Source organism: Sander vitreus, chromosome 16 (assembly GCF_031162955.1).
Source record: "Sander vitreus isolate 19-12246 chromosome 16, sanVit1, whole genome shotgun sequence".
In the NCBI taxonomy this organism is placed as follows: Eukaryota; Metazoa; Chordata; class Actinopteri; order Perciformes; family Percidae; genus Sander; species Sander vitreus.
In genome coordinates, this window is record NC_135870.1 from 27,310,238 (window position 1) to 27,324,616 (window position 14,379).

Here is a 14,379-nt window from a genome sequence, read left to right on the forward strand (position 1 = left end):
CGCTTCCTCTGGTGTAGTGAATGTGAGCGTTCTCCCTCCGTGGTTTACTCTTAGAGTTGCAGGATAAATAAGAAAGTTTGGGATGCCTTTAGCATGCAGCTTGCACTGCACTCCTATAAATTCCTTGCGCCGTTGGATAGTGAAAGCGCTGAAGTCAGGCTTAAAGCGCAGCGTTGGAATCACGAATCGGGCCTTCCTGCTGCACTTGTCTCGCCCCCTGGATAATTGCTCCTGGTATCTCAGACACCTGAGAATCAGCGTGCGCGTCGTTGCACCCTTGCTGTAGATTCTGTGTGCCCTGTCAATTTCGATGGTAGTCCTGTTCCGTAAGGAGGGGATCCATTTTGGCAACTGGTTTTGCAAAAATCCAACTGGGTCATCCTTTTCGCTGCCCTCTTTCAGTCCAACGATGCGCACATCGTTTCTTCTTGATCTGTCTTCCAGTTTTCAACTGAAACAACTTCAACTCAAATTGCCTCTGGTGAATGCAGGCTTTCACCGTGTTTCTCATCTGTCTGCTGTCCTTCTGCGCCTCGTCTAGTCACTGCATTAGGTCTTTTACTGTAGTTCCCTGCCTCTCAAGCTCTGTCCTGATGTGTTGTAGAGAGGTGTCAATTTCTGCTAACGCTTCCTTCACTGCGATGCGGACCGCTGATTGAAGCCCGCTTTGTTGCTTTTCCAGGACCCTGGTCATAGCCTGCTCCATGCGTAGGTCCGCGTTAGCATCAGAATCCCCGCTAGCCGTCGCCATGTTAGCAGAGTTGGCAGAGTTCTGTGCTCAGTTAAACGGCAGCGAGGCCTGCTTTTTCGCTCCTGCAGGCATTCCACTAAGTTACCGTGGTGACAAATGAAACGATTGACATCGAATAAAAAAGAACAGACCTGGTTTTCAATGAAAATGCGGAAATGGGGCGAGGAGCTTTAGCCTCAAGCAGCCATGTGATTCGTCGGTCACGTGATCTCCCTTTCAGATCTACTTTAAAGTTTCTTTACTATTTAAAGGAACTGAAATCCACGAGTCATTAACTCATTACATTGGCATTAAGTAGATCCACCGCACAGCACTTATTTAAAAAGAAAACACGTCACTTTTAAAGCTGGTTCGCCTGTTATTTCCTTGTTCCAAATTAGTGGTGTAGTTAAAAACACAAAAATACAGAGTCCGTCAGCAGGTTAGCTGTTCACTACCGAGCCTGTTAACCGGTATTGAAAAATGAAATTATCTTCACTTCACGTCTCTACTCTGCTCTGTCTGTGCAGCGTTGAACATTGTAGATCACACACCTTTCACACGCTTATGTCTCATAAGTTGTTGCAGCAACTTTGCAGCTACCATTTGTCAGACAGACAAAGTGTAACCATTTTTGACCATTAGAGAATTGATAGAAATGGTCAATAATGCCCCCCCAAAGTACCATATTAAGACTCCAAGTTCTTGAGTACCACCATAGAAAAATCCATGCTGTGATTTGGTATCAAACACTTGACATTTGGAGATTTCTGCAAGAATAGCATTTTTTGGCGATTGGATGGCGAGCACTTCTGTTCTGAATATTGTTCAGAAACCGCCTTATTGACAGTACACCTAGAAAAGCAATACATTCTCTGAATGTCGCATCTGGCTACGTCACATACAGCTATAACCAGTTGTAACTGTTATCTCATTGGTTGTGCTTTGAAAGTTGAAGTTTAAAAGTTGAAATAATGTGAACTTTGAGCACCGCACTCGCTGCTCAGTGGCAATTTCGAGTGGTGCGCCACACCAAGGGTAGCGCTTTTGCCCAGTTGGGCGCTCTCCCCATAGAAAAACAATGGCACAGCCAGCACAAATAGTTTTTTACCGCTGTGAACGTGTGGGCCGCTTGAGGAGCTATGAGAAGGGAAATCACAGTTATCGGGGGGAATGTATATAAAAGAGTACAAGGCCAGTGGTGAGCCAGTGCGTCTACCACAAAAGGTGCATGTGCACTGGAGCCGCAATTGTGGGAATTTTGCAACCCCGTCCGACAGTAGGGATGGGCCGGTTACCGGTTTTAAGGTATACCACGGTATGAAAAAGTCACGGTTTCCAAACCGAACCAAACGTTTTTTTTAATGAGTAGTCGCCGACATAAAGTGCCGGTCAGAAATCCCTCTGCCTGCCAACGTGCAGCATAGAGTATCACAGCCCCTCCCCCTCCTGTTGTTGATGCGAGTGTCTGTGATGATGGCTGCAGGAGATGAAACCCCCAAACTCTTCCCGCATGTGAGCTGGTATCACGTCTGTTGTTTAAGTCTTCCACGATTGTGTACATCTGTTTTTGCAACTATCTGTGTTGTACAGAGAGAACACGTGTATGTGTGTGCACAAAGTAAACACACAAACACACACTCTTTCCATATGTGTATGTGTGCATTTACATTGAGAAAAATTTAATTGTAGCATTATTTATATTATTCATAGTAGTGTAGTAGTCTTCTGTCTAAGTTGCTGTTTTTGTTTTAACCCTCTAAGCTCTAACGTATTTTTGACAACTTATGGTCATATCTGCCCTCAGGTGATTCCTCTTCACTATTTACGATCTTTGTTTAATCTGCAACGACGGACCAACCCTCCCATTGGTTGACAAGACGTAAACAAGCTTTTGATTGGTCAGAATGGTCTCCCAGAGCACCATGTGAAAATCAAAATGGCAGTTAGCATCAAAGCTTGCGGCGATAAACAACCGAAAATTCATTAACTATGGACATAAAGTGTATCAATCTTGGATGTAACTGTTTGGATTTATTGCACAAAAACAATGCCACTTTTTGTCGTATACAACAAGCTCAGGCTCATAGGGTTAACGAGCCGATTAAGCGGCCCACAGAACGGTGCTCTCGGTAGCGAGTCCGACTATGTTTTGAATGATTTGCGGTGGGCAGCTAGTCTTTATGCACACACTGCACTTAAATAATTTTTCCAGTTCACGCACGTATCTATTTTTAGACATAAAGTTATATGGTCCACTAGTCTCGATAACAGTATCAATAAGTTCGACATTATTGATTTTCGGGTTTGGAGAAATTTGGAACTGGGTCCTTAATAGAACCGAGTCTCAAGACCCATCCTTACTCGACAGTGCCAGTGATGAGTCGTTATTAAGATTAGGGCTGTCCCAAACGATTATTTTTGAAACGATTAATCGAGCAATTACTTTTTCGATTAGTCGACTAATCTAACAATTGTTTTCGATTAATCTAATGATTAATTTTTTCAATTAGCGATTATTTTCCCATTGCTCAATTATTAACAATTTACACAAAACAAATTTCAATAAAGTTCAAATTTATTACACTGCACTGTTCAAGTAAAATTAATTTTTAGTGCAACCTGAAGCCAGATGTAGGCTATCAATCCAACAACAAAATAAAGTCACTTCAGGAGGAATACAAAAATAAAAACTTAAAGTAAACAAAAGAGTAGCCTGTATTTGCTTTTTTTAACAGTAGGTAAAATAATGAATAAGCTCTTGTTTAACATCCAAGCTCTTCTCCCTTTAATTTAACTTTAATTATTTGTATCTAAAAGGATGGTTAAGCACTGTAGGGTTTTTTTGTCTCGTTCCAGTGATTAGCACATATGGGTGATGGCGTCGGATATGCGTTAGCATGTTAAGGTAGTTACACACCAACCAGACGGCCGACCGTTGGCAGAAAAGGCAGTCGGACTGATCAGTCGGGTCCCCGAGGTCCAAAAAGTGCCTCGGAACACACCGAAGAGACCCCGACTTGAGCATACGCTCTGCGCGTGCGCAAAATGTAATACATCTCCATAACAGCAGGCGGCGCTGCTCTGTATTGTTTCCCAGAAAATGAAAACCTGGCAGCTGATTGGACGAACGCGTCACGTGGTTCTTTTTTCTCTGGAAATTCACAGCCAGACTGTCATTCATTTCAGATCAACGAAGGTTAGTTTAAAAGATTTTCGTCAGATTTTGAGAGGCTCATCCGCTCACCATTTCCGGGTGAGTCCCGACTGCCCTGTCTCCAACTTAACATGTCGGGTCGGCCCAAATGAAGGCCGACGGCTCCTCCGACGGACGAAGGCACGGGACATGCCGAACAAACTCGAGTCACAGACCTCGCCAGACGGTCCGACAGCCGATAATCGGCTCGGTGCATCACCACCTTTAGATGTATTTCCAATCACATACCCAACAACTGCTGAACAACGGCGACACACAGTCCTCGTCTTATCCACCACTCTCTCGCCTGTAGCCTACTACTGTAACTGACCCAAAGACCGAAGTTTTCGAGGCGGGGATGGCACCAGGCGGGAGGGCATGAGACGAGATGGCATGACACGGGAGGCTCTAGGCTGCAGCCATACAGTCTCGAAGTTTTCCCAAACTTGCGATCTTAAAGAGGCCAGCGGGTCCTCTAACTCTTGTGGGTCGCCACTCGCCATACTCGTCCTTTAGTGCTGCTATTTCTGACTCACTCACTGGACCAAAAAAAACTGCATGTAGGCGGAGCTCGGCTAGCTTCAGAGCTAAGGCGGGGCTACAGATTAGGTGTCCCTAGAACCCGCGTATCTAACAGTAGTTCCGCATTACATTAGTTCCGCATTACATTAAGTTTTATTTAATTTATTTAGTGATTTTCGTAATCTGACGTTATCTTAATTGATGACATCGATTAAGATAATGTATGAGTTAGTTTTAGCCTAGCCCTTAGCCTAGCCCTCCTCTCTTTCCCCATTTTTGTTTATGGTCTTGACGCCGCTTGTGAGGACTTCCAGCCTGATTGTTGTCTTGGTGATCTATGGAGTGAGTCAGCGATTGTCAATAAAGTCTACAGGATTACAACATCCAATGTCCAAAAGTTCCTGTCGGTTGTACGATATGTATGCGAGACTGTTTTGATTTAACAGACTAGAAACAAATAGGCAGATAACAACGAATTTGCAGAATCCAGAGACACACTAAGCCTTGCGGTATGAACACGCCGCAATCTCCACAGTAACTAGAATTAGGCTACATGATGTAGGCCTACATCTTACCATTAGGCCTAACAAAAATAATTGTTTGGTTCCGGTTTCCGACCAACCCTGTCAATTTATGTGCAACCCAAATTTATTTTATGAGCTTGGGGATGAAATGATACAAATTAAATAAATACCCAAATAAAAAGTTTGAGGCAAACTATAATTACATTTTTGTACAATGAAAGGTAAACACCCTTTAGAGTGCTTTAACGTTACAGCAAGTCCCTGTGGCTCAATGGAGGTGGCTAACAGCAGTGAAGCTAACGACAACTTCACAACACAATTCATTTGGATACAAGCGTTGCATTATGGAAGATAGACGGGATTCTGAACAGCGACACACACACACACACACACGTGTGCGTTACTTCATGCAGCACATATAACTAATTGGAAACGATACAGATTATACATTATTTACTGCCGCTGGCGCAGATGAACTAACGCTACACTCGTTACTGTAAGTAGCCTACAATAAACCCTCCATGATTAAAAAGTCTACTCTGCAAAGAGCGACTTTTTACAAACAAGCTAAAATGAAAGATGTCAGTTTGTAGTCTAACTGTTTCTTACTTTGCAATGAATCTTGAATTTTGGACAAACTCTTGTAAACTTAGCTGCTGTCTAAACGAACCATCATCTCCGCTGGAGCGGTAAACCTGTGGATGTATAAGACCAAAACAGATACATGTGGCTACTTAATATGCACGTGAATGACGCCTTACCATGTTTTCAATTTACTAAGCGACAACTGTACATGTAATAACAGGTAGGCTATGTTATGAAAAAAATAGAGTATCCATCGCTACTGTAAAGGAAAAAAAATAATAATTATCCCTTGCTGCCACTGGGGAAAAAATAAAAATAAAAAATAAATTCCCTATCGACCCATGACCTCAACTGTTTTTTTTTAATGCCTTATTTATTTTTATTTTATGTGTGCAATTGAAGAAAATATCAAGATATATATTGTATATACAACAGTGAGACAGTGAAAACACTTGGTGATGTGCATAGCCGAGACATAGTTTGACTTACTAGTAGTGGTAGTAAAGCTGTCCAATTTTGGATGCAACTTCCCCAATCTGCCATCTCTTCAAGCCATATCGACTGTCCAGAACCTGCCTGTCAATAAATGAAAACATATAATACTGAGCAATTCTATTTCAATTCAATTTTATTTATAGTGTCAAATCATAACAGAAGTTATCTCAGGACACTACAGAAAGAGTAGGTCTAGATCACACTATAATTTACAGAGACCCAACAATTCCCCCCCACTAGACAATAAAACAATTTGAGTGTGACAGAACATCTGGCAAATTACACTGTCACAGTCATCACCTATGAAATGTGCATCTGTCTTTTGTGTTAATAAACATATACATATTTGTGTTAAAGAAACATTTACTATGTCACAATTTGGCCCTATTTAGACCCTCAGTTTGACAGTTGATTCTACCCTGACCACATACTTAAAACATGGCTTACTTCATCCACTGATTCTAACTTGGAAAACAATGTAAACTAATAAGAGATGAAAATAACCTGTGCTGCTGCTGAAATTTCCACAGCTTAGTGTAGACATCAAAAGTCCGTCCAAAGTAGGACTGCCACTGCTTGTGTCCATACTGAGGAAGGTCTCTGCAGAAAGAGAACAATAATGATCATATGAGAGAAAAGGGACACAGTCACATACATAAAATGTAAATGCTCTCAGCTCTATAATCAACCAGACTGCAAAAAGGACCACTCAAACATTTTGGGAAATACAGTGGTTAAAAAGGCATTGCGCTTATAACTTCTTCAGGGTTTTCTGACTTTTTTCTTTAAAGATGAAAGATGAAGTGAATGAGGGTGCATTTTGTAATGTGAAACCACCGTGGTTGGTGCTAGACTGACAACTGAGCAAGCTAGCTAACTAGCCAGCCGGCCACAAAATTAGTCAAATGTAACAACTTAAACGGACAATTCCAGCGCAAAATTAACCTAGGGGATAATAACACACGTGTACCGAGTTGACCGTTCTCTGGGATATGTTTTCATGCTAATCGAATGTGTCTCTAGCTTGAAACAAGCTAGCGCAAACTGGTGATTAGCTTCTAACGCTAGCCTTCGGGGCAGAGGGTAAATCACTATTTTTACACCACTAACAAGGCTCAAACTAGCACCACACTTCAACGATAGCATAATGAGGGTCCCTACATGTAAACCGAACCATTGAGAATTTTGTAAGTGTACAGACAGTTTATTAAAAAGATAGTTTATAAAGACTGTACCGTTCACTGTACAGGCAGGCGCCATCTTGGGAAAACCGTCATAACCAGTGAAACGGCGCCTGCCTGTATACATACAGTCATGGCAACCAAATAAACAACAGGGCAAGTACTACTTGTCACTCAATCTTAGGAAAAGTGACAAACAGCAACGAAAGCCGCGACATGAAATCTGCACTCACGGGGGTCCCGTGAAATGACAGCTACAGTTTATTGGAAAATAGCATTGTGGACACTGAATTTGATGAATTTACTGTTTACCCCAGATGAGACAAGAAGCTAATGTTAGCAAACGCTGCGGTTCCTCTCCCTTTGACTCCCTGCAGCAGGAGACGCTGTATTTCTCCGACACAAATTAACGTTACTGTTACGTTACATGAAAATTGTGCATTTTCAAAAAAAGTGCTTAACTTCAGAAAAATAATATAAAAAGAGGGAAAAGTTTGAATTTCCCCTTTTCTGTTCCACATCTTGACTCAACAGTCTCAACCAATTTTACAAATAATAAATCTCAACAGATCTTAACAGTTGAACAGTTTTAGAGTATCACTTTCTTCCCCTCATATCCCACTCCCCCATGTTTTTGCTCAGTGAGAGAATTGAGCTTTAGCCTGTCTTGCCAGGATTTTAAACCTGGGCTTGAATGGAATCAGGGCCATTCTCATACACATATGAAGGTGCTCATTGGTGAGCATGGAACGATATTTAGTTTTAATTATGTTCATTGTGGAGAAAGCTGCCTCACAGTTGTATGTGGAGCCAAACATGGTCAAGATAGGGCTACTTTCCTCAGACCTGGGAAAGCAGTCTCAGGGACCATTTGGAGCCAGAAAGAGGCTCAGTGTGAGACGCACTGGTTTAGTGCTCCCATTGGGAAGTATGAACAGAAATGAGTCTGTCCATTCTGGATTAAATGCTCTGTTTTCACTGTTCACTTTTCTTTTTTTGGAGAGTGCCATTTGTTCCTTATTTCTCCGTTACCCTTTTTCTGCCTCACTCGTCTGTTTCGCTCCCTTTCTCCATCTCAAGGGCCATTCACATTGTACGCGCAAACGGCAGCGCTGCGCTATTAAAACCATTATTGTCAATGGCTTGCGTGCGCAAGAACTGGTCTGCCGCTGCGCTGAGCAAAGCGCAGCACAAGCGGCATTTTGTGGCTGGCCGCTCTAGCTTGTGCCGCGGTCAAAGTTCAACAAGGTTCAACTTTGACCGTGGCACGCGCAAGAGCAGCCGCGGTGCGCTGTGACGTGCATTCAAGTGTCTGAAAAAACCAACAACAAAAACACAGAATACATGTGGATCCACAAACAATCTATAGATTATTGTAGCCTCTTAATTTATTCATTATTCATTCAGGTTTGTTTTAGCTATGTGAAATCAACTTCAAATCATAATTGCATTTGCGCAACAGTGAGTGCATTTCTTAAAACAATTGGTGTAAACTGCACCGCATAGTGACTGACCTGAAAAATCGTGTATCTTGCTGGAAATCTTTTGTTTGTGTCCAAAGCAAGTACCAATGAATGTGTCCAAAGCAAGTATTTATGAATCAAACTGACAAGTCCTTCCGCCATTGTTTATACCAAGATAGTGAAACTGCTTTGTGTTGCTGTCCATATTTAACAGTTCACTCTGTAAGTATAGTCTAATGACCAATGCACATGAAAGGGAGCACTATTCCCTATGTGACAAAGTTACACATTGTCATCTCTGATCTGAGAAATGCGCCAAACTGAGAAGAACTGTAGCCTACTGTTGTGAGCTGCGAAAACCAAATACCAAGTTGATTATACAGCTCCATACAGGTATTTGAAGGATATATTTGTATTTTTTATAAAAAATAAAAATAAAAAATTATAATTTATACTCTTTATTGATCCCCAATGGGGAAATTACAATTTACACTTGATTGTTATTACACAATAATATTGTATTTGTATGTTTATATGATGTAAAATATTTTTGGACTGATGACACAAGTCATGTTCATTTTCATTGAAGTTCACATATAGGTAGGTATATGGCCGTTACACAGAATAACTACCCATTTCCAAATGTGTAAGCTCCAGTTTTGGAGGAATTAATTGCACATATGCATTAAACAGTGTTTTCCAGAGAATGAATGATGCATGTATGAATGTAGGCTCATATCTTAGCTTTATTATACCCAGCTGCAAGACTGAAGACCTCTTACTTAAGTATATAAACATGCAATGACACATAGTGTTGAAATGCAACATTTTATTTAGAAATGAAAATAATCCACACGTCTTCATCTATTTAGAGGAAGAGTGGAAGAAAAGGTGGAAGAACCTAAGGGACAGGTACAAAAAGGAGAGGAGACAAAAAAGTGGTGCAGGGGCAGACTTGGAAGTACTTTTCCAGACTGTCTTGTCTGGAGCCACACATCAGGGAGAGACAAATAGCCAGACACTCCGTTGTAGAAATGGGCTTTCGGAATGTTGTTCGCATCCGGGAAATGTTAGGCCCGACTCTCGTCAGCAGACTGTCAAATTGCTCCCTGTTGAGCCGAAAGTACCCCTGGAACCGGTCACAGTGAATGCGGAGCTCCTTCACCAGCCGGAATTCCCCCAACTGCTCTCTAGACCTGAGGGTCTCGTGCACCCACACCCTTCTTCCTGCTGCCTTCCTCCATCTTCTCCTCACAACCAGGGCAAGTGCCAAGGCTTTCTTTTGTTTCAAAGACAGAAACATTGTCTCCAAATCACTATCCACAATGTCGCATGTACTGCACGTCTGATGTAAACACCGGACGCAGACGTGACGTGCATTCAAATATTGGCGCATGTATGACGGCGAGCGCAGCGCATGCCGCGTACAATGTGAATGGCCCTTCACTCGTCTTTTCCTGAACTTACTCCGGCGCACTCGTATGTAGGCTCGCTCTCCCTTTCTCCGTCTCACTCGTATTTTCCTCAACTTTCTCCGGCACACTCGTCTATCTCTCCCTTTCTCCGTCTCATTCGTCTGTTTTCGCTCCCTTTGTTTTCTATATGTATCACTATCTTTTTAATCAGACTTTTTCCTGTGTAACTTGCCTCTAACTCCCTCATCTGTCTGCACTGTAGAGTCCCAATGTTTACCGCCCAGAATGCAAAGACTTCATTGGCTGAGTGGTATCACGTGGGATGGCTTAACTCTGTGCGTTTCCTCATCCACTAAACCACTACCGTAAAGACTACAAAAGCTGCGCATATTAAAACAGAAGCGCCTTAAGCATGGGGGGCGGGCCAAACCATCACCAATGAATAAGGAACTCTCTGCTGAGTTCAATGATACCTCACACACCCCTCACAAATTTCAGGCAGATATGACAATGTACACTAAATTTCCAACAACTTCTTCCTAATCGATAAATGCTCACCGTTTGACGAAAAGTTTTTTTTTTTTCTTTTAATAACTTCTCATCTCTAAGGTCTTAAGATGGCACTGACCAAATTTGAAGTCGATCGGATGAAATCTCTAGGAGGAGTTCGTTAAAGTATGACGTGGAAATGACCAAAACCTCACTAATTTGGAACTTGCAATTCAAAATGGCGAGCTTCCTGTTGCGTTAAGGGTATTGGTCCAATGAGCTTTTTTGTACGTCTTGACATGCTACATATGTGTACCACGTTTTGTTAAACGCACTTTTTTAAAACTTTGTAGGGGGCGCTAGCGAGCCATTTTTGTGCGCCTATTCCCGAAACCCTTAAAATATGTAAATTTTCACCAGGATTGATGCGACCGCCACTTTCGGTGAGTTTTTGAGTATGTTAAGCCCCTCAAAAAGGTGATTAATTTGCCAGACGAAGGAATAATAATTCCTTCAGTTTCAATAGGGCCTTCGCCGCTGTCTGCACTCGGGCCCTAATAAGTCATTCACTTTAATATCCTTAAATTATTGTTGTTTTTTTATATCTGTGCATATAGTAAATTTACTTAATTCTAATTCTCATCAACATCTTATGTCTTCTCTTTCAGCTTATACCAGCTGTGTGCAATGATTATTACTTAATTTTATTGTAAATATATTCACAAACGGCTTTCTGTAATCCCAGCTGACGCTCCACCATACCTCGCATCTCCTGTCAAATAGTGGACAGAACCCCCTCCAGCTGGTGACGCTTCCGTCCCTGAGATGGAAGAGCGACTTTTACCGCACTCGAGCCGGCGGAGTCCATCTTAGTGGCGAGATCGTACCACACAAGAGAATGGACCCACAATGCACGACTCAGGTGAGTAAAGTATTATTAACGAACTAATAAAACTTACAAGCAACATAGTCCAGGAAACAACAGGCAAGGGGAAATCCGAAAAATAGGCAATGGTCAAAAATCCAAAGGAAACAGGAACACAGGAAACAGGGAAAAACGCTTGAAGGCTGCACATATGGAAAACAGAAAAGGGGAAGACTGAACTGAAATACACAAGACAATGAGACACAGGTGCAACACATATGGGCGTGGAGAGGTAATTACACAGCCAGAATGAAATGCCACAACAACAGGACGGTTAGGAGGTTAGGAAAAGAAGATACTGGGAAAGGAACCGTCACACGCAGGACACGCCGAAAACAACGGGACGGTTGTGGTTAGGAAGAGAATAACGCGGAAAGGAACTGCAACACGCCGGATGCGATCCCCGCTCTCCGGGGTGAAAGTCCTGTATTGTTTGAGCCATCCACCACTACGACCAACCTCCCTACGCGGATTTTCTGCTTTTCAGATTACTCCCCATCGTTGTCGTGCTGTGATCACGAAATATGCTTCCCATTAAAATACATTAAATTAAAATTCGTAATCACCACACGAAAAAAACGACAATCGTGTCCTGTTCATAAAAACGTAACCATTTCTCGAACTGCCATGAGACTGACAGGTCGTTGAGGCTCCGTCTCAAACTCTGCCTTTTCGACCAGCTGTTTGTAACATTAAAATAAAATGGATTATGGATCATTTCATTTCTATAGTTTACCAGCTGACTTCTCCATTGGCTGTTGAAATAATAACAACAACGTAATAATTCAATTTACACAGCTCTATCAAGAAGGAAAGCTCTCCATTCCCATTCTCCTGTTACAAACCTTGTTTCTTCATCTTTTCCAGAAACCAGGAACAAGACAGAAAAGTGAAGGACTGCTGCATGCACCTGGAGTTTTAACAGTGATGGAAATACTTAAGAAATGCATGGTGACGTCCCTAACATTCTAAAACCAGCCTCTGCGACTTGAACTGCTTAGTCACAGCGCGACTATCAGCTGGCTTGAGTCCAGCTGAGACTTTGAGGCGATGGCTGCGTCTCTCCATGTTTCAGGCCATGGCACTAGCTTCAGTTAGGAGGGCAACACGCGTTTTACTCGTTTTGTGTTGTTGTGGGTGTATTTCCATAAAAAAGTCTAGACCCCAAATATAGATCTAGACGTATTTCCAGGAAATGAAAACGGTCTTATATTTGGACCAATACGGTATTTATTGTACAGGCACCAGGCGAGGTAAAAACCATTCCCTACTATGCACCAGAGCGGGGCATCTTTTATACCCCATTCACACCAAGGGCTCAACCAGGGTTGACTTTGTGTTTGAAAGGGTTAACCTACGTTAACTGACTCAGCTTTGCGACCCAGGTTGAGAGGTATGTGGGACGTAGTGTTTTTTTTGGTGGCCCGTTTTAGTGATTTTAGTTTTAGTCTAGCCTTTGTATCAAGCTGTCATTTTAGTTTTTATTAGTTTTAGTCACATTCAGTCTTTTTAGTCTAGTCAAGTTTCAGTCAACTAAAAGTCTGAGCTTTAGTCTTATTTTAGTCAGAATTATCCATGACTATTTTCGTCTAGTTTTAGTCGACGAAAACTGATGACATTTAGTCTAGTTTTGGTCAATGAAAATTGTATTTTTGTCTCTTTTTAGTAATGCATTTCTATTTAACGCAGTCAATATAATATACGTACCTAGTAGTATAGACAAAACCAAAATTCTCTTTTAGCCAAACCCATTTCAAACAAGGTTATCTTATTATATTATTGTTACCTTAGACTCAAGAATACATCCATTCTAGACACGGAAGATGCTCTGATTTGAATTTACAACATATTTATTTTACCAACCAAACGTGTTAGAAGTACACACACATACATTTAAATAAATAAAATAGCATCACATGACAATGCCAGAAAAAAAAATTACATTCAAGTTGTACCTCCTTATGGCAAAGAAATCCTGAGCACTAGTTGGCTTGTCCATCTTCTTGGGTGGGACTTGCTTCACTGGTGCCATTTCTGGAATCTAGCACAGGAATAGATACAATGTCAGGACAGATGCAGCCTCTGGAAATTCTAACTGTTGTAAATATTAAGTAGCATAAATCCTTGCTATGATTTTTACCATAGTAAATCAACCTCTGAGTGAGTGACTTGACTGTCCATAAAAAAAAAAAGTCTACATAATCAAAACAGAAGACACACACACACACACACACACACACACACACACACACACACACACACACACACACACACACGTTTGTCTCAGTCGTTTTCAGCTCCAGTGGCTAACGTTTAAAGCTAACATTAAAATGAGACATTAACCACAGCCTCATGAGTTGGCATGACCTTTCTAAAATAAAAAGTAACGTTACGTTAATGTCTTGACTTACCTCAATTTCTTTCTTTCCAAATGTCATTTCTTCTTTTTCTCCCAAAGACGAATCCCCGGCTGGCCGGCCATCAGTCCCTTTCTCTGTGTCAGACTTAATTTAGTTTGTCGTTTACACTAGCTAACTCACCGCAGCTGCATCTTCTAAATAATGCCGCGAGTGGGGCTTGAGGAAGTAACGTCGCCTGCGTCTGTGCAGTGCGACCTGATGCAGCCCTGAAGCGAGACACAGGAAACTGCAAAATAATGAGACGAAATAACGTTATAACATTTCGTCTTGGTCAACGAAAATGAAGAGACGTTTTAGCATAGTTTTTATCTTGTAAACCACATTTAGTCTCGTTTTTAATTCATCAACAATATTGCAAACGGCGAGAGTTGAAAAGAAGACACGGTTCAAAAAGCTGCCGTGATCGCCAGCTAAAGCATGTGGAACTGATGACC

At 41.7% G+C, this 14,379-nt stretch overlaps 1 protein-coding gene across 2 annotated transcripts in view; it reads right to left on the reverse strand.

Annotated features, from left to right (window-relative positions):
* scai (suppressor of cancer cell invasion) overlaps positions 1-14,379 on the reverse strand; it is a 108,695-nt gene that overhangs the window by 80,874 nt on the left and 13,442 nt on the right. The window contains exons 2-5 of one of the 2 annotated variants that reach the window (XM_078271059.1): positions 13,937-14,171; positions 13,481-13,566; positions 6,557-6,652; positions 6,047-6,133 (exon numbers count right to left, since the gene is read on the reverse strand). In XM_078271059.1, coding sequence (XP_078127185.1) covers positions 6,047-6,133; positions 6,557-6,652; positions 13,481-13,566; positions 13,937-13,963 — 296 coding nt within the window. In that variant the 5' untranslated portion in view covers positions 13,964-14,171. The remainder of the gene's footprint in view (positions 1-6,046; positions 6,134-6,556; positions 6,653-13,480; positions 13,567-13,936; positions 14,172-14,379) is intronic. The other variant, XM_078271060.1, reaches the window with a different exon arrangement.